The 23030-nt window shown below is 41.1% G+C and overlaps 1 protein-coding gene across 7 annotated transcripts in view; it reads left to right on the top strand.

The window, feature by feature from the left end:
• The window catches only part of sash1a (SAM and SH3 domain containing 1a), a 263857-nt gene extending 241419 nt beyond the window's left edge, over positions 1–22438 (top strand). For 6 of the 7 annotated variants that reach the window (XM_059355732.1, XM_059355730.1, XM_059355728.1 and 3 more), the window contains 11 exons: positions 133–551; positions 3973–4047; positions 4278–4421; positions 6412–6544; positions 7414–7583; positions 7690–7899; positions 10789–10939; positions 11487–11615; positions 14799–15835; positions 18310–18441; positions 19693–22438. In XM_059355732.1, the coding sequence (XP_059211715.1) occupies positions 133–551; positions 3973–4047; positions 4278–4421; positions 6412–6544; positions 7414–7583; positions 7690–7899; positions 10789–10939; positions 11487–11615; positions 14799–15835; positions 18310–18441; positions 19693–19953 (2861 nt within the window). In that variant the 3' untranslated portion in view covers positions 19954–22438. Of the gene's footprint in view, positions 1–132; positions 1107–3972; positions 4048–4277; positions 4422–6411; positions 6545–7413; positions 7584–7689; positions 7900–10788; positions 10940–11486; positions 11616–14798; positions 15836–18309; positions 18442–19692 lie in introns of all 7 variants that reach the window. The other variant, XM_059355727.1, reaches the window with a different exon arrangement.
• The last annotated feature ends 592 nt before the right edge of the window (positions 22439–23030 follow it).

The raw sequence follows: 23030 nt of genomic DNA, 5'->3' as shown, positions 1-23030 counted from the left end.
GAATGTGTTTTGAAATGTTTCCTGGCTAGCTGTGGTTCGAAAAACCACAGATGGGTCATGGGACTGCTCAGAATCTGATGTCTCAATCCTCCTTAGTAACAAACTATCTAAAGTCACTGTCTTCTTCTTTAGATTTTCTGAATCTGGGGGCTCCCACCTGTGAGGACAACACAGCTCTGTACACAGGGGTCCTAAAGAGGCCTCCTTTGCCCCAGGAGATCTCCCTGCCCTCCCTCACCCAGGATCAACTCTCTCTGGATGGAGACACAGACAGTCTGACCAACTCCCCGTCCTCCAGCAGCCTGGACACCTGGTCCGGACACAAGCTGGTCAAAACCTTCAGCAAATCTTCCAGTACCCACGGCCTCATCCGACCCCCCAGGAGAACCCCGGTCAGCTCCGGGGGCCTGGGAGGCTCCGTCTCCGGCGTAGGAGGTAGCGGCTCTTCCTTCTCAGAGCTGGATGGCTGTGGATTGGACGACGAAGGAAAGCTGTCGCGCTCCACGACTGACGGCGAGATGCGGAAGGCCTTGGGCTCCATCTCTCATGGGGTAAGTAACAACGAGGCTCTCTACGCCTACTATGGCCTCACCAAACCCCGTCCTAAACCCCATACCCAGTCCCGCCTCCTGATCTCCCTGGATGACAGTCCACAAGGCAGCCCCAAACACCACACTGCCAACCGGCACCACGGCAGCTGGACGCACCGGAAACCTGATCCCAACTATGCTTACTCCACCAAGCACCTACTGTACCAACGCTCACGCAACGCCAAGACCCCTATCTCCCCTCTGTCTGTCACCCCCTCCTCCCCCGCCCGCTGTGATGTAGCCAAATCAAAAGTGTTTGGAGGTGGAGGAGGGGGCTGGGTGTTCCCCTCTCGCAGGCTGCGTGGTCGAACGGCAGTCAGTGAGCTGAACATCACCTATGTGGTAGAACGGAGCCTGTACGGTCACCTCAACTGGGCCCAGCTGGTCCGCCCGGTTACCCTCAGCCGCGCTGAGCGCCGCTGTCTATTGGAGGAGGACCGCGAGGTGGACAGGAAGTGGGCGGCCAGTGTGGACCGCTGCACCAAGCGTGTGCTCTTGCGCATCCAGCAGAAGTCTGTGAGTTCAGACCATGAGGTTTAAATCGACCGCCTCGTGTGAGCAGGACTCGGTGGTTCAAAGTTGCAGAATAGCTCAGAGGTTAGAGGGGAAGGTACAGCACACAACACACACATGTCAGGTCAAGTGACATCAACTTATCCATTTAATATTATAGTGTAAGAAATCCACATCAATGCCGGTGTATAGGAAAAGGCCAGGGGCTGGTATATCTATCACAGACTTAACTGCCCTGAGAGCAATGTCATCTTCTATGACCTTTAAGTGAATGCCTTTGCCTTTAAACCTTTTTTATTTCAGCTGAATATAAAATGATTATGGAATGTGCAGTAGCCCACTTGGGAGGTTAACTTGCAGCAGAGGTTTTAAAAGTGGCTTTTTATAAATGTCAGATCCCTGAAGATCACTGGCATAGTCACACTGATCCCTGTGGGCAAAAGAGATGTTGTACAAGCTTGAAGCTGCTCATCCTTATAACTGCACAGCACATAGCCACAGAGACATATTCAATGGATGGCCTTATTAAGTCTACTTCAAGGGGACTTATTATGCTTTTCCTTATTTTCTGCCACATATAGGTTTACAATGTCTGATGTTCAGATTAAACATGGTCAAAGTTTCAAATAATGCAGTAAACATACTATATGTAAAAGTAACCCCTGTAAGCAAAGATTTCCTCATGATAGATTTATGGTCATCTGCTCCAGGCAGGTTACTGTAGTGTCAACATTACATACAGTGCTACATGTAGCTACATGCTAACATCACAGGGAGACCTCTAATCTTGTAATCTACATTGGCAACAGATGCAACCTACATTGCAAGCAGGTATCCCTGACATTAGCTTGTAGCTACGTGTAGCAGTAGAATGACTGTAACAGCCTGTAGCAGCACTTTCTGTTGAAATTTAGAATGACCAATTAAAGCTTCTCAACCAAAACTACACATTAAACACGTTCCAGCAAATATGCAATCCAAAATTTAGGAGATCTTGGTTGCTGGTGTTGTTTCAGTTTCATATCACATTCCTGTTGGAACATTGTGTCGTTTGTCACGTTTAGAAGCTTTAATTGGTGATTTTGTGGTAGAAAGACCACATTTCTCTAGCTGCAATGATGGGTGGTGCAGAGACAGCAAGAGCACAGATGCAGCAGACACAGAAAGGATGACCAATCAAAGCAGACTGGGCTTTTATGGGAAGGGGGACTTAAAGAGACAGGTGCGTCAGTCTGTAAATAAAGGTGCAGCAGACACGGGCAGTATGATAAAAATTTTGTTTTTTTTGTACATTAAAGCTTATAAACATGTTCTAGAAGAAACCCAAAATACAAGTAAGAACATGAAAATGAGCATAATAGGTCCCCTTTAGGTGACTGAGTAGTTTTTATGCTAAGGCTGAGTATAGCAGCATAATGGAAATAGAAAAACAGCTTAACTACTATACTTATTCATACCACAGTGAATGTAAAATGCATGTTTATAACGTTGTAGCAATCAGCATAAAACAGTCTGGTTGCATTTCAGCTAACTCACTTGTTCCAACATATATGAAATGTCCTGTGTGTATCAGCAGAAGTAGAGACACATGCTCTAGGTGGTGAAATAGTGGAGCTATCCTGCAGCTTTGAGGGTACCTGAGTCCTATCGTGTTCTAGTGACATCACCGGAGGTCGTTCTCATCTAAAGGCTCTCCAAAAAAATCCACTTTTTTCTGTTGTTGCTTTTCGTGTTCTTTTTTGGCCCGTGCCTCTATGGTTGCAGATGTGATTTTTTATTTTTTTTTATTTAGTTGCTTTTCTTTCCTATAATTATCTTTGAGAGACATTTTTTTAGTTTTTTCTGGGTGCATGTCCATTCCATCGAACATTGCCATCACATTCAGAGTTCTTTTTTTTTTTCTTTGGACGTCGCTTCAAACATGTTTGTTCTCCAAACTGTGCTTTTCCTGGGAAGTTGTGATGTGGACTGCAGCTGTGGACATCTAATATAAAAACTATTTTCTGAAGGTGCAATACCCTCACATATGGAGGATCTCCGTCCCAGGGTTTGTGGGAGTTTAGTCCTACAGTTTAGAAGTAATGGCATTTGGAGCCCCAGTTGAACCGAGTGTTTTTTGGCAGATGCGTATGTGCATGTCTGTGTCTACATGTTTGTGTGTGACCTACTGCAGAGCTTAGGGAGGATTTAAAAAGTCAAAGCCAGCTCAGTGATAAGATCCTGGATCACTTTTTTCCCTCTCATGTCACAGTTCCCCTTTGTGTCTAACCCTTAGTCAAGAAAAAAAACTCCATATCACCCTGTCCCCTCAGCAGAAACAATTTACTCTCCCTCAAAAGGTTTCTGATGACAATAACACATTGTCAGCTCTAAGCAACCTATATGTTGTGCATGTTTGTATACTCATAATTAACCACAAGTTTTGCATCAAGCTGAAATGCAATGAATATATATTCACTTGTAAAAGTACAGTTATATATGTTAGCTTGACCACATCAAGAAAGGTTTAATTGTATGCAATATTTTCTCCAGGGACTGAAGCTTTAAAGCATATGAGCAACTTGTTGGAGCCGTCGGCGAGCTCTCTGCGGTCAATATAACAGCTAATTAACCCAGGACCGTGCACAATTTTAAAGAGGAGCTCATATAACAGTTTGTGTTACATCATGTCTGTTGGCTGTCCACATATGACATCATGCCCCCGCATATATACAAACCATATACCCATGTACATTAATCAAAGTGCTGCCTGTGTTGTGTCAAGCATGAATCACCGTGAGTTGACCCTCAGTGGGTGTGGATGGGGAGTTCCTGTAACGTGACCTTCTGAATGTGACTCATTTGATTGTGTTTTGGCGTTCCCCCACAGAGAACGTGCAGCTTTGGGGGCTTCGACCTGTCCAACCGCTCGCTCCATGTGGTCAACGCGGGATCGGAAGCCAACGTAAGTGCTGGCAGCTCGTGAAATCAGAAGAGGCTGTGAGGAGGACAGGCTGAACTCTCCCGTCACACTAAATCACCTTTTCTCCTTCTGTTTTTGTGATCTCTCTGCCCTTTGTCTTCTTCCTGTTCCTCTGATTCATCCCTATCTCTGTCCTTCGCTTCTCTCTGTCATCTCCTTCCTCTCTCTCTATCCTTTTTCCGTTCTCCCTTTTCCTTTTTTTCTAATCGCAGAATAAAGAACAGGAGGCCATATACAGAGAGGTGGTCAAATCCCCCACCACATCTCGGATCTCACTGGGCAAGAAGGTCAAGTCGGTCAAGGAGACGATGAGGAAACGCATGTCGAAGAAGTACAGCAGCTCCTTGTCTGAGCAGGTTGGGCATTAAAACACACACATTGATGCAATTTTTGAATGCTTTATTTAGAGAAAATTTGAATAACATACAGCACTCCATAGGGTTTCCCTTTTTTTTTAGGGCAAATGAGGTAGTGGAACCGTAACCGTGCAAAATAAGTAATTTTCTGCCACTAGGAGTCTCTCAAACAAAACAATTACAAAAGACAAAGCAATGCCATCTTTGCAGTCAGCTTCTCCTAGTTAGGATTCCTTAAGTCTCCTCTTCCCCAAACAAATGGACCATGTGGTAAAAACTGGATTTAGCAGTTTCTAAGATCCTATAAAACATGCCAGCTTGCACAAATGGGAAATGAAGCCACTTACAGGGGATGGACATGGATTCAAAATGTTGTCCTTGAATAAAATTACAAATGTTTGTCTGATGGAAATATTCTGGATAATGTAAAACATCACTCAAAAAACGATAGAACAAAGGTCTGGTCATTTTTAGACTTTTATGATGTGGAAATGTTACATATTATACTTTTAATTTTATTTAAAATGGAACCGCTGAAACATAAACACTGCTTTTAATCCGGAAAACAGTGAGCCAAGCACAGCTGTAAAGAAATAAAACTCCCCATGTTCTGCAAACATTTAGAGGATGTTTTGCACACACATATTCTGTCCACAGGCTGTGAGTGGGTGGGAGTATTTGTGTTAGTTACAGAATAAACATGGAGCACTATAACGCACACACACACACACACACACACACACACACACACACTTGGCTTTCTCTCTGCTGTGCTCTCCCTGGGCCCACTGTGTAGGGTGGGGTATGTGTGTTCATGCTGAGCTCATGGAGTGATGCAAGTCTCCCCGAGGCTCACTCTTAGGAAATGGAGACTTGAAGTGTTAGAGAGTGTATTTACTGTCTCATCTGCAGTGGCCTAATTTTTGTGGGCATCCAGTGGCTTTACTTGTGGCCTGTCCAGCCCTCCAGTTTGATGTTGCCCTGCAGAATGTGTCATTATTGCACAGCTGAACATCTGTCCATCACGGTGGTCTCCACATTGTGACCCACATATCCTGGCATGAGTCATGGGGCCATTGCTTGGAAAAGAGCAAAGAAAAATTAATTGCCATGTGACAATGTTTCAGCCATGGCTATTTTATAGACCACAATGCCACCTAGTGGATAACTGCAATAAATAAAACACAGTACAGTAGATGTTTATGTAGCATTTTTTCTCAGTTCAGAGGGGATCTGAAATTATTTGAACAAAATTTAAACATAACTGTGTACTATGTAATACTAAAATACCACTTTGAATATCCAGTTAAATGACATCGATACTCCGAAACATTTGATGTAATTCTTGTTGACAAATGTTGATATTTACCAGTCAGGGATCCAGTTTATTTGTAAACCAATGGGCTGTCAGTTATGGCTGCTAGGACATGTAGTTATAGGACGTCAAACAGTTCACTTAAGATGCATCATGCTCTCAGGAAGGACCTATTTTATGATGTCTTGAAATTAAATTAAATTAAGTATTATAATCATCATGATAATAGTATTAGTTTATTTTAGTTTTGGATAACATTCTTCATAGCTGAGTAATAATATTCTTATTCATTTTTTTATTATATAATGTTTTGCATTTGTATATAATTACATTAACATTTATTATTATTATTATTATTATTATTATTATTATTAATATTATGTCTGTGTGATGTTACCTCTTTTGAAAAGTCTCATGCTTATTTTTTTAATGAAAAGAGGAAAAAAAAAAAGACCAATCCTCATCTAATTCCCACCACACACACACACACACACACACACACACACACACTTCTTTCCACCTTGTCCACCTACGATCTTTTCCTTATTTTCTTTGTTTCCCCCATATGTCAACCTCACATCCTTTCATCTCTTCACTGCACAACATTTCCTTTGGATCTTGCTCTGTGTTCTCTAATTAACCATCTGCATCTTCCCCTCTCTTTGTGTCTTTTAGTCCAGTCCGGATGGAGCCCCTGGCTCCCCTCAGTCCCCTCAGCCCGACACCGACTCTCTGGAGAAGCCCAAGCTTAAAGCTGGAGGCTCTGTGGAAAGTCTGCGCAGTTCACTCAGCGGACAGAGTTCAATGAGTAAGAAAAGAACACTTGCTTTACAAAACGGATAGCTGCTTTTTAAAGTTTTTATTTTTTTTAATGGATTTTAGTTGGCATACACTACCTTTTTATGTGTGTGTGTTTTTTTCTTAAATAGGAGGAGAAAAGCTATCACTGAATGTGAAACACACTTTAGGACATGCTTTCATAAAACTTAATTCAGCATCTTTAAATGAACTATTCCAACTCCTCCACTGTTTCAAACCAAAATGTTTGACACTAGATGGTGCTCGTAACATTTCCTGCTGGCTGGTGTATATTTCGGATGCCTGTAGATTACTTAACCTTCTGGCATTACATATAAACCAATTATTACAACCATGAAGAGCACTTCTCTCTTTTGATCACACCCTATCCCACCAGCTGCCTCACGTGTTGTGATCTCATAGTTTTCAAGTGACCTCTCACTTCATCTTATCTAATTACAACCTCTGATTACTTCAACCTGTTGTTTCCGTCACGTCTTTGTGGATAAATTACCCTCCATCGTCTCAAGCTCAGGGTGAATTGAAGACTTGGCCGACGTGAAGTCATAGAACATGCACGCAGGCAAACATACGGTAATGATTAGGTGGGAAGTCTTGCCTCTCAGATTCCCCCACGTCCACATGATTTCAGCAGCCTTTCCTCAGATACAGAAATAAATGTGCAGAAAATGCTCTTAAACATGTGTATCCAATGCTCCAATACACATGTTTAAGACTTTAAGCCTAATTTTTCCACTCATTGCAGACAGAGAAAATTAGAAAAAAAGAGGCTGACAGAGTAAGTCAATAAATAGTCTTGATGACAGGCAGTCATTTTACAGCTTATATAAATTTCTGTGTGTGCGTGTTTGTGTCCAGGTGGTCAGACAGTGAGCACCACTGACTCGTCAGCCAGTAACAGAGAAAGTGTGAAGTCAGAGGATGGTGATGATGAAGAGCCGCCTTACAGAGGACCGTTCTGTGGCCGCGCCCGAGTCCATACAGACTTCACCCCTAGCCCCTACGACTCTGACTCCCTCAAGCTAAAGGTGAAACACACTTTAAGACATAAAAATGAATGTGCACAGATGGGATCAACATGAAAATGCAGAAACGGGACATTTTTTCTGACTTCTTCTCATTGTGTCTCTCCAGCGTGGTGATGTGATTGACATAATCAGTAAGCCGCCCATGGGAACGTGGATGGGCCTGCTGAACAACAAAGTGGGAACCTTCAAGTTCATCTATGTGGACGTGCTGAGTGAAGAGGAGGAGAAGCCCAAGAGGCCTGTGAGGAGGAGGAGGAAGGGCCGGCCACCCAAGCCCACATCAGTGGAGGACCTGCTGGAGAGAATCAACCTCAAGGTACAATACTGAAATATTGAAAACGCACTCACAATCTTTGTTTTGTCCAACCAATAGTATGTACATCTTTTAACCAGTAGTTTTACATTTTGTTACGGTTTGGTAATTTCTAAAAAAAAAGAAAAAAAAACACAATATCTTACAAGTTCTTTGCATGTTTTTGGGGCAAAAATCTACATTTTTAAAATAACTAGCACCTAAAGCTGTGAGAGAAAAGTAGTGGAGAAAAAGGTACAATATATACAGGTGAACTGTAGAAGAGTACAAGCAAAAAAGGCATAAAATTTGTACTTTGGTAATTGCACAGCCCTGATTCCAAATACAATGGGAATCTGTGTAAAATGTGAATACAAACATACTGCATGAAATTCAGCTTTCGGAATGTATTTTTACAACAAACAAAAATGTATCATTTTTAACAAAATATATTGTCTTTGTGATATATATTCAATTGAAAGCTGTGCAAAGGATAAGCACATTATCACATTGTTTTATTTATGTTTTAGACAATGTCCAGGACAATGGGTTGTACCTGAGTAAATGTGTTCTGTTAAATTCCACCACTGTTGCCCTGCATTTTATACCAGTGAGGTTACATTTACAGCATCAGCTCAACTCACATGGTTTCTGTTTAGTTCAGTTCCCAATTTGTTTATCATATAAACTTTGTAGAAATCACTGAAGAGTCCAACCTGAGAAATCCCACCCATCTGGCACCTAAATAGGAGAAGACAAATCTTAAGAAGTAAACGAAAACATTGTTTTAGCCAAATATCTTCCAAACACATTCACAGACAAGCAGAGATAAATATAGTGTAGGCAATTAAAGGCTGCAGCTTAGGATGTTTGATCTGACACTGATGCATAAACATTAACACCCACTTTCTCACGACCACGCCCCAACAAACAGCTCTCATCTTTCATCAAAACCTACACATAGCTGTGAGCTTGATATCATCTCCTCCCACTCAGGCAGCCAGCAGACCTCATTTCCCCAAATAGAGAAAAACACTCTGTGGGTTGTGTGTTTTATCTCTGGCCAGCCTAATGGCCACAGATTAAAGATCCAGAGTGCATTATTAATGTTCAAGCTCAGGCTTCCTAAGCTGTGAGTCTGGGTGTTACAAGTGCATCAGAGCAGTCATGTCCCCTTAGTCACCTCCGGATTCCTGGAGTGGGTGAGTTAGACTAAACACTTATACAACATTTTAGAGTTTACAGTTTACAGACAATATACCAGGGATTTTAACTTCCCTTTTCTTTTATTGTGATGATGAAAAAGAAAAAATAAATTCCAGTCCCACCAGTTTCAAACCCAAGATAAGTTATCTTTTCAAGCACAATTGTATTGAATTATTTAACTGTCAACACAAGCAGATGAATCCTCATACATGTGTTTTATTCTGTTACAAGCTTTCTATTTGGGAATGCCCAAAAAAAGGGTGGTTGTTAAAACGTTAAGAGTGTTTTAATTGATTTTTCTGAAGCTTTGTTGCATAAATTAAGTTATTTTTTAAGAGTTTTTTTTCTAAGGTCAGATAGTGTTTTGCAATGAATCAATTGTTTAGCCATTTTCATGTATCACAATAATAAACTACTGTAGATGACACAATATTTACTTGTTTTTAGAGGTTAGTTGTTTTCTTGTAGTGAAATATAGGTGTTATGAAAAGGTTTTTGTCAGTTATTTTCTGCAGCATATATATTTCCTTTTCTCAGGTTTCTGTCTCCATGTTCACACACACTGAGCTCCACAGGCTATATAAATACTGTGTGAGTTATGATTGTGGCATCATGTATCAAAGGAGTGCGGATTATTGTTGTTGTGTACTTTTAGAAATGCTAAGCAACATTTGGTCAAACTGGCAAGCCAGTGCCTGTCTGTTACCATGAAGTGTAAATCTCCACACCCCTGTAACTTTTGGGGCCAGATGCAAAATAATCTTTGGATTCGGAACGTGTTTTCAACAGACCAAACAGACAAAAGATACTGTGAAGTGAGAGGACGCGGCTGCCTGTGTGTGTGTGTTAGTTGGTGGTCCTTTGTTTAGTCCTGCATCATCCAGCAGAAATAGAACAGGGACATGCAGTTCTCTGTGTGGACTCCACCATTGTAATTGATGGTCTCGCTGGTGACACACAGTCTATGTATTCATCCAAAAAAGTGTGTGGGTCACACAAACATGGAGCCCTGCAATATTCAAAGTGGAAGCAGTGTGCTCAACGATCAGCTGACAGTGCACTCACACAGGGTGTTTTCTACATTTTAAATGTTTTTTCTTTGTCCTCTCAGATAACACCGGGGTTTAGCTGGCCTTCTTTGTATTGGCGTGTAAAACTTTGTCTGCTGTGGTTGACGAATACTTTGATTTAACCGTCTCCACCTTCAGTTCTTCGTGATACCACATTACGTTGGCGGGTTTCCCTCTCATGTCCTGTTTGCCATTTTGGTCTCAGTTAGAACAATGTGGGGATGTGGCCACACACTCCATGCTGATGGGTACGGCTAACACGCTAATGTTGCAACTACTCACTTTTATATGCCTGTCAACATGATAAAAAAAGTTTGTGCCGGATTAATGTGTGTGGACAGTTTGAGGCAGCCATAACCGAATTAGTCACAGCTTAAAGTGGTTACATGCCATCTAAGAATCAAAGTAGCAGTTGCTGGATGGGAAATTATGAGCAGATGACAAGTGTGTACCTTACTCTTGTTTGTTTTTTCTCCTCACCCCCACACCTCGACTGTATGTTTGTATTTTATGCTTTTCCACAAAAGTTTTTGTCACTGAGCCCATGACTCAGTTCCAAAGTATATTTTCTTTAGTCTTGTTTTTCTAGCTCCTCAAAACAAACTTTAATCTCAGACGTGCCATTTCTGTCATGCAGGAGCACATGCCCACTTTCCTGTTCAACGGCTACGAGGACCTGGACACGTTTAAATTGCTGGAAGAGGAGGACCTGGATGAGCTGAATATCAGAGATCCTCAGCACAGAGCCGTGCTGCTCACAGCTGTAGAGTTGCTACAGGAGTACGACAGTGAGTGGAGAAAAACGCTAAAGTGATACTTCTAACTCACTCAAACACACTGGCTGTGTAAAAGATGTATCACATCTGTGTTTTGATGGAGGGTTGAAGAACTGTAATTAAGATCCTGGTGTTTACGGGGAATTATCACCAAAATCTACTTATGTTCCCTGACAAAGTATTTTCAGGAATAGCTCACTTTAATCACGAATGTGTATTTGCATACTCAAATATCAAACTCCAAGCATGCAGTATGCACACGCTTGGAGTTGTCATTCTTAAGTCCTTAAGTACAAGTCTGAAATGTCATTATTACTGTATGATAATAGAGTGTTGCAGGGATGACGTATTTTCTTGGTCAAACTGGTTACAATCGACACATTTTTCCATTGGGTTGTGGATTATTGCAGAAATAAGATCTGTGGCAAACTGTTGTTTATGAAATGTACACGTTTTGTTCAGAAAGGTTATCTTCACAAATAAACAACATTTGTTTTTAAGTGCTAATGCAATCACCAGGAGTAAAAAAAAAAATATTTTGTGTGTCTTTGTGTTCCAGGCAGCAGTGATCCAGAGCGCAGCGGCCTGTCGGGCTCCCAGGAGAAGCTGCTGTCTGAGGGTCAGGGCCTGGTGGGAGACTCCCCTCGGGACTCCGGGTGCTACGAGAGCAATGAGAACCTAGAGAATGGTAATGACAGCTTTGCCTAGTCTAGACTCTAGACCATCAACACCCAAGGCTAAAACCTAGTCTTGTTCTAGCCTAGCCCCACTGTAGTGCCACAGCGACTGCTTCGTCTTTTTTTCCTCTATGGGCTTCCACCTCTGCTCCACCTCTTGCCATGCTTCTGCAACACCTCGCCCTTCTCACTCCTCTGGACCAGCTCCTGCCAAACATCAGCTCCTTTTGCTGCTATATCTTCCCACCAAACTTCACCTTCACCCCTCTAGTACTGGTGTTCCTAGAGAAAGAACCCAATACCACCTCATGCTCTATAAACTTTTACTATCCTTTCACTCCATTTTCTTCACCGCTCTTTCCATCTTATAGTCATTCTGTGTCATCAGTGCCAAAGTCCAGTTGTAACTGAGAAGGTGCCAGGTCCAAGACCACTAAGCCTAGTCCACCCCACAATGCTGGGAGCACAGAGGGAGAGATCCTCCCCGATGCACAGAACTGTTCTGATGAGAACAAACTCACTGCCCAGTCATGGACTCAGATTTCCAGCTCTCTCGCCTGTGGATGTGAGGCTGGTAAAAGGATATCCGGAGGATGATTATGAGCTCAGAGAGTATTTCTGTTAAGTGTTTTAATATAAAAAAAAGAGCTTTGCAGAGTAGCATGTCCATAAATGCTTGTTTTTGTTTTTTTTGCTGTGGTGATTCAATAGGCAGATAAGGTTTTTTAAAAAAAATGTAAGAGTCCAATATCAGATCACAGCTGCCATTCAAATCTCTAGTCTTCATTTAAATTTGTCACTCTCCTTGTGTATCATAGTAAGCGTATTGCACAAACAGTTGTACAGTATGTGCCTGAAAAAAAGAAATGGATGAAAATATTTTTAAATAGTAGTGCATAGATTGTAAGAGAGTTTATTGAGGTCTTATTTGTGACATTTTCTTTTTTGTTTATTTTTTGGAACCTGCTCTATTTTCCATCATAAAGACTGTATGCTTTCTTTCTGCCACATGCTTTTTAACAGCTCCATAACTCATAAACCACTGCTTCAAACCTTGTCTTCTTTACTCTATCTGTTGGGTTCCAGTGTAACTGCTGGGCTTCCCCTTTTGTGTGTGTATGTGTCATTCAGATTTCAGCAGTAAGGTGTGCAATCAGCCACAGTAGAGATTTAAGTTGTGGAATAAAAGCCACTCCTTTTTAAAAAAAACACAAAGGACTCTGGTGCTGCTTGCTTGATTTTATGTTTCGCCTCTTTTTCTGTTTTTCCGTCCATGCCACTAAACAGTGTTCACAAACCAGCTGCATAACTTTAGTAAACATTCTGCTTTTCTTCTTGCACTTTCAGGGCTCCACAGTTCTCCTACCTACAATTATGAATATATTTCTGTACATTAATGGGTATTTTTAAAATACTTATAACTCTAGAGAACTGGAAAAAGATTTTATTAAAATTAAAATTATAGAAGGTAATTAAAAATCATATTGTAGACTATGACTTAAAAACTTTCTCCTGGCGGGGAAAGCTTCGCTGTAGAGCCCTGAATGTAAGCTCTTTATATCAAAAGACCTTCCTTTAACATGCTTCTGATCAGCTTTCCTTTCACTAGATGTAGTAATTCTTTCTCACTTCATCAGATAACTTCTGTTATCAACTTTCACTCATCATGTTCACATGCAAACATAATGTGGTGCTCAGTTAAGTAAAGGCAAATGTTTTGTCAGTGATCCCCATAATGCTAAAATCATAATTATTTATATGAAAACACACCATTAGCAGTGATTGTTTACTAATTAATAGTAATGCTATAATTTGTTATGCAACAGTGTATTTGTTGCACAAATTATAACAATTCACAAACTGTTCAATGATTTTCAAATGATGTACAAACGGTCTGCAAATATTATTTTTGTGGCTATTATAACATTCTAACTTATACTTATTGAATAGTTAATACATACTTTATAAAGCAAAAAAATCTAAAAAAGCATCTAAATATTTATATATATATATATATATATAGTTGCTTTATAAAGTATTACAAATTACAAATCATTTGGTAATCATTAACAAATACGTGACATAGTAAATACAATTTTATAATGTATGCAACAATAAACTGTGAAATTACTTATTATAGCATTACTAATAATTAGTAAATTGCATTAATCAGCATTTCATTATTAACAGTAAAATAATGTTCAATTAATCAATTAACCATTTAATAATAATTTTTATTATAAAGTGTTACATTATATTTCAGTGTATAAAACACATACTAACAGAATTTAAACGTATAACTTGCAACAAAAGTTAGCAAATGCCACTTTTATTTATAAAGACACGTTCTCCCCTTATATTGCATTTTCCACCTCCTGCTGCTCCGATTTCGTTGCAATTTTGGAGCTTTCAAGTCATTTATTGTATTATAACCCATTGTGCCTAATTGGCTTTAGAAAACACCAATATTATTAACTTTTTCTGACATTTCTGGGAGCTGTTGAAATATTTTACGACATTCCATCTATTGAACCTCAATAGTCTCAACTCATTCCACCATTTAAACACTTTGGCAAGCCACACTATGTGGCCCCCATCCACTTCATCCATCCATTCTGCTCTGTAAGCCAGAGGATAGATGGTAAGTTGCTTCAGCCTTTTGTTCCAAAGTTCCTCAACTATCCCATCCAGCTATCTTTATTTGGGATTGCTTGCTATGACAACAACAAATCAGCCAGCTTGGTCATGAGTCAAAGAGATTATCTTACTCCAGTGGCACTCCACCCCAGCTTTATAAAGATTTTGCTGCTTTTTACTCCATTTAGAGTGTAATGAAGACTGTAATGCTGATATGAGTAGATTTTTTATGACTTGGTTAAAAAATAATTGGTGTTGTGAACATGTTCTGCAATGGTGCAAGCACACATGATCCATCATAAAATAAAGAAAAACTGTTTTTTTAGCAAAAGGCAGCCAAGGCAGTAATGCTGAGTCATATGCAGTTTATTAATATGGATGTGATTTTTATTTTAATGAAGGCATAGTTGCAGGGAGCTGAGGAGTGAAGTATTCCCTGTAAGCAGTTTCACAAATGAAGGGTGAAAAAAGTTTTAAAAGTTAAGGAATGTGGTTGCACTTGGGTGAGAGAGTCTTCATGTTGTTACTAAGGGACAATAAATGTTTTGATTTTGCAGGTAAGAGCAGAAAGGCTTCTCGTTCAAGTCGTTCTTCAGCAGGTCTCCAGTCTCCAGACTACCCCACGCTGCCCATGACCCTTTCAACTGAGGCTCTGCAGCAGAACAACAAGAACCAGCGCACAAAGTTCCCAAAAAGCTTCTTCATCAAACCCTCCCTAAAGGGCTTCAACCTGCTGGGGCTGCGCAAAGCCCAAAGACGTTCCCCGATCCCAGCCAGCCGCAGCTGCGAGGACCTGGACGGACCGCCGCAGCCCACTGGACCCTGGAAACGCTCCCACTCTCTGGGAGATCTGCACTGGGAGCAGAACTTTGAGCAGAAGGATCTGGGTGTGGATCTTAAACTCGCCAAGGAAGGACCCAAATCAGCCAACAGTAGCCCCGCCAAGGTCTGCAGAGAGGAGGGCTCCCCAGCTCAGAACGGGACTCCACCAGTGAGCCCAAGAGGAAGGGCCAGCAGACCACCTGTGCCCTCCCAGCTGCCTCTCCGCCCCCCTTGCCCCACGACCCAGTGCCCCAACCCTCCACAGCTCCTGTCCAGTCCTACTCCGAGTCCCCCTGATTCCAGCGGGGAGAGGATCATCCGGACTCACCCCAAAAAGCCTCCAGTTCCTCCTCCCGTTCCTGCCAAGAAGTCTAGGGAGAGACTAGCCAACGGCCTCCGTCACCCCCCTCTCTCCCTGCCCTCCTCGCCATCCCCCACTCCCTCCCCTACCCACTCCCTCACCCGTTCTCACCCCAGTAGCCCTGTAATCCGCAGCAGCTGCAGCAGCCCCAGCTACGGTGCCCCGGCTCTGCCTGCCAAGACCCCGAGCACCCCCGCCAGCCCCTGTGCCACCTCATCCGCCTCATCCATGGGCGAGGACTCAGGCACTCCACCAGCAGTGCAGCCTCCGTGGTTGTCGGATCTGGGGGGCAAAGTGGCCGTCGCAAGAAAGGCTTCCCATGCTAAGATGAGTCCAGACCTGCTCACCCTCCTGGAACAACGGCTGGAGGCTGAGGGCATCGATCTCACTGAGGAGCCCTACTCTGACAAGGTTAGCATCATTAATCTAAACACTGAACAAGGAAAATCACCTCACAGTTTACATTATTAATATATTTGGTTGTGTTGCAATTCGATAAGTACGCAGATGCACCATTTGTATCCAGTTGATACATCCTCTGGTATTATTTAAAGTACAAAAACTCCTTCAGTAGTTTGTTATTCTAAACTTTTTATACAGCCTCATATAATGCTAATAATTAAAATAAACATAAGGTATATAGATGAGGTGATGAATTCTATTAAAAACCACATCTTAGCCAACACATAACAAATTCACATGAAGTCATATTTCCATGGTTAATGTGAAAATGGTGCTCCAAAGACACCTCGGGGCTATACTTGTCTGGCGTCAGGCTCTTTTAGTTAAACATCATAACATGCCTTACTTAACTCAGTCATAATTTGACTGCAGCTTGGATCCAAATGACTCAGTCCGACAACACCAGCGGCTTTCTTTGGAACTTGTTTAGTTTAAAAATAGAGGCTAATAGAGTCTGTGTGTTTCCTTTTGTGTGCGGATGCCTTTTTGTATGCAAACGCATTTCTGCGTGTGGGTGTGTATGTGTGTACTCACAATAATAAATGTGCAGCCTGGAGCTGAGGGAAAGACTGTGGCCTGAGCCTCACTATGATGCGGTTCAGACTGTTAAGTTTATGGGCTGAATCTTACTGAAGGCAGACGGGGTTATAAAACCCGCTGCCACTCGCCAGACCCCAGGCTGGGCCCCCTTTAACACGGCGGAGCCCCCGACGCAGGCAGGAAAGCAACAAACACACAGAGGCATCAAGAGATGAGGTGAGAAGCAGTGCGTTAGACCACAGCACTGCTCTGCTGGATTCCTATTAGTCAGAAGTGGGTTGGCAGAGACATGAGAGACAAAACTGCTGCTGTGGTAGCAACATGTTGGGTGTGAGACTGCACATAAATGCAGTCATTGGTGTCAAAGGTCAAACAGGTTAAACATGTTGAAAATGTTTAAAAAGCCTGCTTTTATTTAAGAAAAAAAGTTTTAAAAACAGTATCTAAAACAGTCAAGTACTTAAAGTAGCATGGTTTAAAAGTAGTATGTGTATTTTATTACTCCTTTATAATAATTTTGCTGATTTCGTTGTCCCAGTACTTGTTACTCTGTTCAATGACAATAAAGGTGAATCTAATAAATAAATCAGGAGATGAGCAGCCTTACAGGTTAGAAAATGTGCATTATCATTTTTTTAATTCAAATTATTTCCCCCCCTTTTTTTGGTGTGTTAAAACAGAGAAATGAACCAACACCTTCCTCTAATCCCCCCACACATACCAAACTCTCCTAAAGAAACACACACGTAAAAAATGTTTTTTAAAAAAACAACAACAACCTGAAATTAACGTGGATAAAACAAACAGAAAGTAATAAAACCGGGAGGAATTACAATAAATAGGATATTCAAGGTGATCAGTTGGGGTCTGGAGCAGTAACTGCATCACATTTGAGATAATAGCCTGCCATCTTTTTGTAAAAACACAATGAACCTCAAATATATTGGCACAGATATTAGAACATTTCAAATGATATCCAGCCCTAGGCATGATAAAAGGGAATTCAATCGAATTACTGCACGTCTTGTGTTCATTGTTAGCTGCCTAAAGACATCTGGGCCTGTCTAATCCAGGCAGAGCGAAGGGTAGGCTTGATTGACCTGCTCTCCATCCCTCTCTCCGGAGAGATCAGTTCCTCCATCCACCCACCCTTTGATCCTCCAAAAACCTCCGGTCCAGTTTGGCCAACCAAAACCTGGCCCTGCTGGAAACCTGCCATCGCTCCAGGTGTCTACACAAAGAGAGAGAAAGAACAAGAAAACATGTTGAGCAGAGCTTCAGTCTGGCTTTATCCCTTACATAGTCACTGTTTAAAACTGTAAAAAAAAAAAAAAAAAGTGTTTCCTTCCTCTGTTTCCGCCTCTCTTATCTTTATCTGTTTCTTTTCCTTTCTGATAGCGCAAAACAAGACTGAACTGAATCATAATAGCAAAAATAGACTTTCAAAACCTGATGTAGCCGAACTGTTAGTGTCAAGAAAAATAATACTGTGCTGTAAAGGAGCCAGAACAAAAATGGACCTGAGTGTAATTATAGACTCTATATTTCAGTGTGTTTGTCTTCATATTTTTCTGACTCCCTTCAGAATTGTGCTCATTACCTCGCCAGTAGATGTTCTTAGAGGAGTAATTTGGTGCCATTAGCCTGCTTCATTCATTCATGAACAGCCAGATCTTCATAATGACTGTAATAAGTCAAAATGCTCCTGTATGTCAGCAGACTTCAGGTTTCCTATCAGCTTTGTACTGGTTGTCTATCCACCGCTTTCTAATTTCTGACATATTCTATAAAAGCATAGGTCAGTGTTTATGTTTGTGGTTTAAATGTATTCCTCTTTCTCTATATTTACATGTTATGCCCCTCTCTTCTCTTCTCTCCTCCAGCATGGCCGCTGTGGAATCCCCCAGCCGCTGGTGCAGCGTTACTCTGAGGACTTGGAGCAGCCGGTCAAGGACGTGGCCTCCAACATGGACCAGCTCCGAGTCAAAGAGCTGCGTAAACAACACCGCATGGCTGTAAGGCAACAACACTGATTTTCCTATGAACTTCAAACTAATGGAGGCAATATTTTGGAGTTATAGAGCTAGATAAACGTACATAATTAGGTTTTCTAGGAAGTAACAATGCTGTCTGGAAAAAAGGCCAGTTATGACAGTATTTTCCCTGAACTCAAGGCTTGTAAGATAATTGATGAGCTGTTATGCTTGTTGCTCAGAGGCCACATATTCTAAAAAGTGAGATTTATTTTTTTTAAATTATAAAGCAAGTTGAGGTTTTATATAAATACTGTGAAAGTATCACAGAGAAATGAACACAGCCTGTATTCAGAACCTGCATTTAAGCGAGCTGTTGGGACCACAGTGTCCATTTGTTAAAGTCCATCTGTGTTAGTCACTTTAAAGGCTGTCTGAGATTAATAAATATGTCCAGATGCAATTCAAAAGTAAAGCATATGTTTATTCAATCCTTGCTTTTACAATAGTTGCACAAAGAAAGAGAATATACTGCAAACTAAATGCTATGACTGCCAACATAATATGGTAAATAAACAAGCAAGATGACGTGTCCTGCAAGCTGCACAAGGTCGAAAAACTGTAATCTCTTACAGAAAGCTGCACCACTCGGCTGCAGCATATCTACTATATGCACAAGCTGACCTGCAGGGTTTACACAGGCAAACCATAAATACAAAGAAAGTGCCACAACAGCTGCAATGATGATGCAGAGATGCTGCAAGTGCAGATAAATGAGTCTAAATTAGAAAAGTCATGGCCATGTATTCATGTCATATCATCATATCTTTGGCTGTGTCAGGCCAAGTGTACCAAACCAGCTCCTGAGATGGTCTGCTGTAACCCTCCAGGGTACATCGTCATACCTGACAGAGAGCATGACTCAGCATTATTTAGATCAGACAGGGATTTTTCTCTCTTTTTTTGAGGAATACAGATATATTGAGACAGACGGTGTGAAAAAATAAAGAGTTTCTTGAGCATTATTGCATCCATACAATTAATGAATGTGAAGATATACTTTTTGAAAGGAATTCTTAATTTATTTTTGTTGTAAATAGGCTAAAACTGGCTATCTTTAGCCTATACATTTGCATGAGTTGGCTTAAAAAAAAGCCAGCGTTGCCTGACTTGTTTCTGTCTCTATATATATTCATCTGTTTATAAATGAGTAATCTCTGTATATTCAGTAATGTGACTTAGTCTGAGTAGCTGCTGTAACTGCTCTCTTTGTTCCCCCGTTGTGTCACTCAGATTCCTTCTGGAGGTTTGACAGAGATGTGCCGGAAGCCTCTGCCCTCAGGTAACATCAGCACAGTCTCTGATTGGCTCACCTCCATCGGCCTGCCCATGTACGCCACGTCTCTGGTGGCAGCGGGAGTTGACACGCTGAGTCGCGTGGCCTCGTTAACGGAGAGCGGCGTGTGGGAGGCGGGGGTGCGGGATGAAAGACACATTCGCCGGCTGGTCAGCGAGGCACGACTGGTTGGCTCGCACAGAGAGGTGCAGTCCTAACCGCGTTGGCGGAGTCGTATAAAATAACAGGTATCAACTCACTGGTCAGCACCATCTCATTTAAACACAGTCAGTAGGAGGCCAGAGACAAATTGGCCACAGGACTTGACGATCACACGAGTGACCACAGCACTACAGTACTTCCTGTCTCGCATGTGTCAAAAAACTTCAAGTGAGCCACGCTGCTCTCTGATTTTCTCTCTTTATCGCTCTTTTCACAAATGTTTACGGCACTGAGGAGTTTCTCCGATCAGCCAAGACAAGATATCAGATGCCTTTTTTTAAAAAAGACTGTAGACTCACTCTGTGGGATGGCTTCCGTTCTGAAGACGCCCCCAAAGTCTTAAAATAAAGACTTGGATCTGCCTTGAAGGAAGATAGCACACTCTTTTGTAGGATGGATGTTTTTTTTTAAAGACAGAAAGGACGGTTTACTTCCTGCGTATTTCATAAGTGCTTCATTTTAATCTCTTGTGGCAAGGCGATATTATCTGAGGGTCTTTTAAAGGAAGTAGCTCGGCCAAAGTGATTCACTCCTCATGCAGCGTTTCATTCCCACTAATGAATATCTGGACTTTTAATCAACTAAATACACGCACCAAACTATAAATAACTGGTTTTTGAGATGGCTTATTTTGTATCATGTTTCTGTATTATAGCATATCTTCATTTTAAAATGATTTATATGTTAAAAATTTGTGTTTGCCTTTTGAATGTTGCAGCCTTATGTGGAGGCCCGCTCAGTCATTTCTAAGCTGAAACAGCTGACATCACCTTTATATTTCATATTATACTGTATTTCACTGCATATCTTGGATGCACCCCTCTCGCGGTATGAATATAAGTCTTACAGAAAGCTGTCTTACTCCAGTAATCGCAATCAGCTTTCACAGCAACAATACATTCCCAGTGTATCCAAGCACATTTTAAGTTGCCTTACCATTACGAATGAAAAGCTTCTTCAAATAGAGCACACGTATAGTATTAACTATACCATGACTGAGTTGTGCTAAATGTTCCGAATGTGTCTGAGAAATAATTGAGGTTTTCTAAACACACACACACTCGACCAGATCATTTCAGCGATGCACATGGACCACAAAGCATGCCTCTGATGGATCGTGGTTTTCTATATTCTGATGGTGATTAAAAAAAAAAAAAAACCACAGGCACGACACAGACGTTGTCCCGTTTAACATCCGTGTTTAACACATTCACTGAATATGTTCCCTGCAGAGGCTTGTGGGACAACAGAGGGAGGAGAAAAAAGAAATGTTCCAAAGACACAGCTGACATCTGGGCTGTCATATCTGGAATTTATTGGACTGTCGACACTTTGGTTACAGTTGGTTTGAGGAATTTGATTTACAGCTGGATAATAAGCAGTTTGGGACATTTTTAAAAGCATCATACTGTAGCTTTAATCAATGCTGGTCTTAAATTCTTAATTGGACTTTTCTCAAACACACCGAGATGTACTGAATCAGGTGAAAAGCCGACCTCCAAGATCAGAATACACTACGACACTAAATAGTAAATCAGGGAAACACTGCGTCCGGTCTTACAGAAACTTTGGAATAGAAAAGAAAACAACTAGAAACTCATTTGCGCACTCTGCATGAAAAGGAGCTAACATTTGTGTTTTTTTCCTCTTATTTCTAACCGCAGCGCTCTGTCTTTAATAGCAAGAGCTGCTCTTATTCCATGGAGTACATATTTAAAAGATTTGACCAAGTGTTATTGCTAACATTAGACAATATTTTCTTTGCAGTGGGCACTTGATAGGTAGATGTTTGATGCCTTTTTTTCTCTTCAATCAAAGTGGTGCTCTGAGAAAGCGAGGGACGGTGGGGGTCATTATTAAAAAAAAAAAAAGTAAAAGACCCAAAAAGTGTTTTGTAAAGAATGGAAAATACTGACACTGTAAATGCACTTTAGAGGGTAAATCTAGCTGTTTTTATAGGCGGAATTGGCTACATTTTGTTCACAGGTCCATAAACGGACACTTGTTGTCAGGTATTGTAAAGGGTTTCAGTGGGTTCTGCAGGTATTTTATTTTGAGTTCCCAATGCCAAGTTTGATAACCATTCACGGGTTAACCTGTTCCAGTTACTCACTTCCAGTTTGTTTTTGCAGTCTTATAAAGAAAAAAAAATTCTTAATTACATATATGAAATGCTTAGCAGAAGTTGCACATTCTGTATATGTAATTAATATTTAAATAACTTATTTTTGCTTTTTTTTTTCATATCAACTGTAATTAGCTGTACTATATGAATAGCAATACCTTCCTGCATAATGCATATTGCTTTAGCCAGTGAGGAACTACAGTATGTATTGTAAAATATGTGTACAAATTATTTTATTTGGTTTTCATCTACCTAATGATTGTCCATACAGATTTGCTTGTGTATTGAAACAACAAAAAGTAATGTCCATAACTATTTGTCATTCTGAAATATAATAAAAACTGTTTCTTGCCATACACTGGCCTTCTGATTCTCACTGTGCACACACACACACACACACACACACACACACACAACAATGGAATAATGTGGGCTCCACTGGCTCTTTTCATCAATGTGGTTAACTGGAACACTGGACATTGGCCTCTTGCTAACTTTCTTAATAACATTTTCAAATTAAAAATAAAGTGTGAAGAAACCAACAAAAGGAGTAATAACGCTAGACCTGCTTAAAACTGGTCTGTGAAACATGTTATTATTTTATTCTTAAAAAGCAGAGAAGCTATTATTAATTTTCTACGGTTTGGTTAAGATGAACAATAGAAGACACTGCTGTGCCTATATTAGGACGTGTCCCCTCCAGTATCTCTGAATAACCTGTACTTAATATATACTGTCATGGTTCAGTTGGCGGTCGGAGCTTAAAAACATTGTCTTGCTGCCTCGTAATGCCTCGTTTAAAAAGCTCCACACATCTGTTCAGGACGGAGACAGTGGCGTTCCACTGCCTGTCTGGCTCTTGTTGTACTCCAGCTGTTGTCAATGAAACCACACAGAGGTTTTCCATTCATGTCAAGAAGCCACAAAGAGGTGCGCACCAGACCATGA

This window comes from Centropristis striata, chromosome 18, assembly GCF_030273125.1.
Source record: "Centropristis striata isolate RG_2023a ecotype Rhode Island chromosome 18, C.striata_1.0, whole genome shotgun sequence".
NCBI classification, from domain to species: domain Eukaryota; kingdom Metazoa; phylum Chordata; class Actinopteri; order Perciformes; family Serranidae; genus Centropristis; species Centropristis striata.
Note: the sequence above shows the minus strand (reverse complement) of the source record. Positions and strands in the feature narration are given on the sequence as shown.